Source organism: Gekko japonicus, unplaced genomic scaffold (genome assembly GCF_001447785.1).
Source record: "Gekko japonicus isolate JY-2015 unplaced genomic scaffold, Gekko_japonicus_V1.1 scaffold506, whole genome shotgun sequence".
In the NCBI taxonomy this organism is placed as follows: domain Eukaryota; kingdom Metazoa; phylum Chordata; class Lepidosauria; order Squamata; family Gekkonidae; genus Gekko; species Gekko japonicus.
This window is the reverse complement of record NW_015175372.1, coordinates 381,755-385,021: the sequence shown is the minus strand read 5'-3', so window position 1 is coordinate 385,021 and position 3,267 is coordinate 381,755. Positions and strand designations below refer to the sequence as shown.

General features: G+C 46.5%; 1 protein-coding gene across 1 annotated transcript in view; it reads left to right on the top strand.

Moving 5' to 3' along the window:
• Nucleotides 1–216: 216 nt before the first annotated feature.
• Nucleotides 217–3,267, top strand: part of KCNK5 (potassium channel, two pore domain subfamily K, member 5) — a 51,739-nt gene continuing 48,688 nt past the window's right edge. Inside the window, exons 1-2 of the mRNA XM_015425503.1 lie at nucleotides 217–298; nucleotides 541–827. Of these exons, the coding sequence (XP_015280989.1) occupies nucleotides 642–827 (186 nt within the window). The 5' untranslated portion in view covers nucleotides 217–298; nucleotides 541–641. The remainder of the gene's footprint in view (nucleotides 299–540; nucleotides 828–3,267) is intronic.

The window sequence follows — 3,267 nt, the reverse complement described above, 5'->3', positions numbered from 1 at the left end:
CCACACGCGAGCAGAGCGGGGCGGGCGTCTTTAGAAAGCCTTCCCAACGGCAGAGCGGGGCCACTCGGTACTCTTCAGAAAGGGCGGTAGAACTCGGGGCCGAAGGCAGGCAAGCCGAGGGGAAGAAAGAGAAAGTTCGGACTCCCGGCAGCTCACTCAAGCAAAGCGCAAGGACGAGCCGACAGCGCGCCACATGGAGCGGCTGGCGGGCGAAGTTGGGCTCCCCAACCTTAGTTTCTGAGGCGGGAGACCGAAGCCGTGGCCGGCCAACCGGAAAACGCTCCGCATGCGCTGCTCGGTGAGGAGTGTGGGGGGGAAAGAAGGGCACCAAATTTAAACACCGGAGGAATGGGACGGCGAAAGGAAGGAGGGGTTGGAAGGGCGAGGGGAGCCGGCGGAGAGGGCTATAGCTTGGAGGTGGAGACGGTGGGAGGAGAGCGAAAGGGAGAGGAAAATAAAAGGGGGCTAGGGGAGGAGGAAGGGGTGGGAAGCAATGGCAGGGCAAGGAAAGTGAGAGTGTGTCTTTCTCATTCTCTCCAGAGGGAGCTCAGATCTCCTCCTTCCCTTCCTCCCGTCCCGAGGCATATCCAAGGAGCCCTTTCCTTTTCGCTATTGCTGAGCGTCCCCCACTGGGCACCACCATGGTAGACAGAGGTCCCCTGCTGACATCCGCTATCATCTTCTACCTGTCCATCGGGGCAGCTATTTTTGAAGTCCTCGAGGAACCTTACTGGAGAGCAGCGTCGGATGAGTACAAATCCAAGAAAACGCAGCTCCTAAAAGAGTTTCCCTGCCTAGGCCAGGAGGGGCTGGATAGGATCTTAAAGGTGAGTTTAGAAAGCAACTTTCTTCTTCTTGTTGTTGTTATCTGTCCCATTTAAAAAATCGACTGAAAGCTGCTGAGTTGGGAGAAGTCTGGAGGCTTGTACCCCCCCCCCATCTGCCCAAAACCACCAAGTGCAGATTTTTAAGGGTAGCCTTTGTTATAAGCCTAAGAAAATGCCACCTAAGATGATTTCAGAATGCATACTGTGTCTTGCAGAGGGGAAGTAGTCTCTTTTCAAACTGGAGACAATTGTGTGCGTCGTGGAAGTCAAACCTTTGAATGAAAACATGGTTATTGTTCAGCTCTGATGGCGCGTTTCAAGCCCTGTGCTGCCTCCCTCACAAAATTGCACAAACCTAACAATGCATGAACTAAATTCAAAGTAGATGAACAGTGGAAGACATGTGTTTGCAGAACAAATCGTTCTTTGACAGAAACGCATTAATGGTGACAGCAAGAACTCAAGCTGTAATAATCTCAATTCATTTTTCCTGTGGGTTTTTTTTTGTGTGTGTGTGTGCTCTCACTGTATTTTAAATTTTATAACAGCATTTTTCTGAAATAATACTTATCAAAAGGCTTTTCTCCAGGCCTGTTGAGGTTTAGTTGGCTTGTCACTGTTTCCACACTATAAGCAGCAACTTGATCAATCATACTTTGCAACTGGTTATTTTATGGTTTTTCTAGGGGGCAGGCTCAGTCCTTTGTTGGCCTGTTTTATGTCAGCAGCAGGTGCTTTGTTTCCCATTCAGTTTTTTTTTAATGTTGCTCAGATGCATGAGTAAAACTCAGAGCAGGTGAAAAGAGTGATTGAGATGGCAAACAGAAAACAACTGCTAGGAGGGGTAAACTAGCTTTGCAAAATGGTTTCTTTCCCCTTAATACTAACATGAAATGCCCTTGAAGGAATGTGCAGCTTCTGGTTTTGAGATTTGAATGCCAACTTTAAGCAGTTATAGATATGATTCTGTGTACATTTACTTGAAAGTAAACCCCGTTGAATTCTGTGGGACTTATTTCTGTGTAATGCATAGGGTCCAGCTGTTTCATGAGAAAAAAAAAGGCTTGTTTGTTAATAAGCGCTTCAATACTGGTAGGCTGGATAGCCCCTTGGGCTCTTTGTCTACTTCTGTTGCTTGAAAAGTTCAGAGGTGAAGGCTAGTTTAAAGGAATTCACCATGAAATGTTCCTTCACTGGTTCATTGGTAATGCAATCCTCAATTTCCCTTACTAAACTATGAACTCTTTTAAAAATAGGAGTATGTGTGTGCTGATAAATCTAAACATGAATGCAAAGATTCCAGTCCTCAAACTGTTTGGTGGGCAGAAGCCCCACTGCACCAGAATCCAGAAACAAAAGATGATGCTAAATAGTTTCTGCACTTGACCCTTCTCTTTGTTTGCCTGTCTCTTTTTGTGTTCTTACTAAATCCCAGTGTGGAAAATTTGCCTGGGACTTTGTTAAAGTCTGGCTTGCATAGGGTATGAAGTCAGAGTAAAATAAAAACAAAACCTGTGGAATTCTTTTTATAATGGAGGTACGACTTAGGTTGAATGTTAAATTAACTTTTAATCTTTTGTGTTTAGCAATGGAAATGTTCCTTTTTTGGAGTAAAAACAAGAATTATTGTGACAAGCTTTCGTGGCACTAAGAGTTGGCAAGTGTATAGATCAAAAAAGGGAGTGAAAGGACAAGAAGTGCAGAGAAGTATAGTAGTCTGTGACAATTCTGGGTAAAGCTGATTGTTCTGGGGTGCTTGTGCAAACTGTCATAGAAACGTGAACATGGAAAGTGAGTGATCCAGTACTAAGGAATACTGCATCTTTCCACAGAAGACTTAGGAAGCCAGTGTGACTGTAGATGATCCTGTGACAAGAGCATCAGTTTATTCAGCCAAGGCAGAAATTCATAGCTAAAGTCCATGTTTGCCTATCTAAAGGGGATGGGAGGGAGACCAACATTTTTTTTGAGCTTGTCTTTGTCTTGCCTTTTGCTATAATATTTGAATTTTGTCTTTTAGCTTGCAAAGCATGTTAACTCTCCTCATGTTAACAACGAGCTATGTGAAGCTGACCATTACTGTACCTCTTTTACAATGAGAAAGTGGCCCTGGTCACACGAAAGGTTTTGGGCCGGGAGAGGGACGAATCGGGGGTGCAGCAAATGGGTGTGATCCCACCGCAACATCTGGGAAAGGTTGCGCACCCGTCCCCGATCCGGCCCTTCCGGCCGAAAACCTGCATTGAAACTAAACCACCTCCTGAGGAGGTCTTACCTGAATGGCCACGGCAAGCGTCCTTCTGCCGGCACATCCCCGGCTCCTGGCTGAACTGCGCATGCTCATGCATGCGCAGCCAGCTGCCTCGGTCTCCCGACCGTGGCTTCCTCCCTGGCATCTGATCGTGCTGGGGAGCAACAGCGCCTTGGCTCATGGGATCCA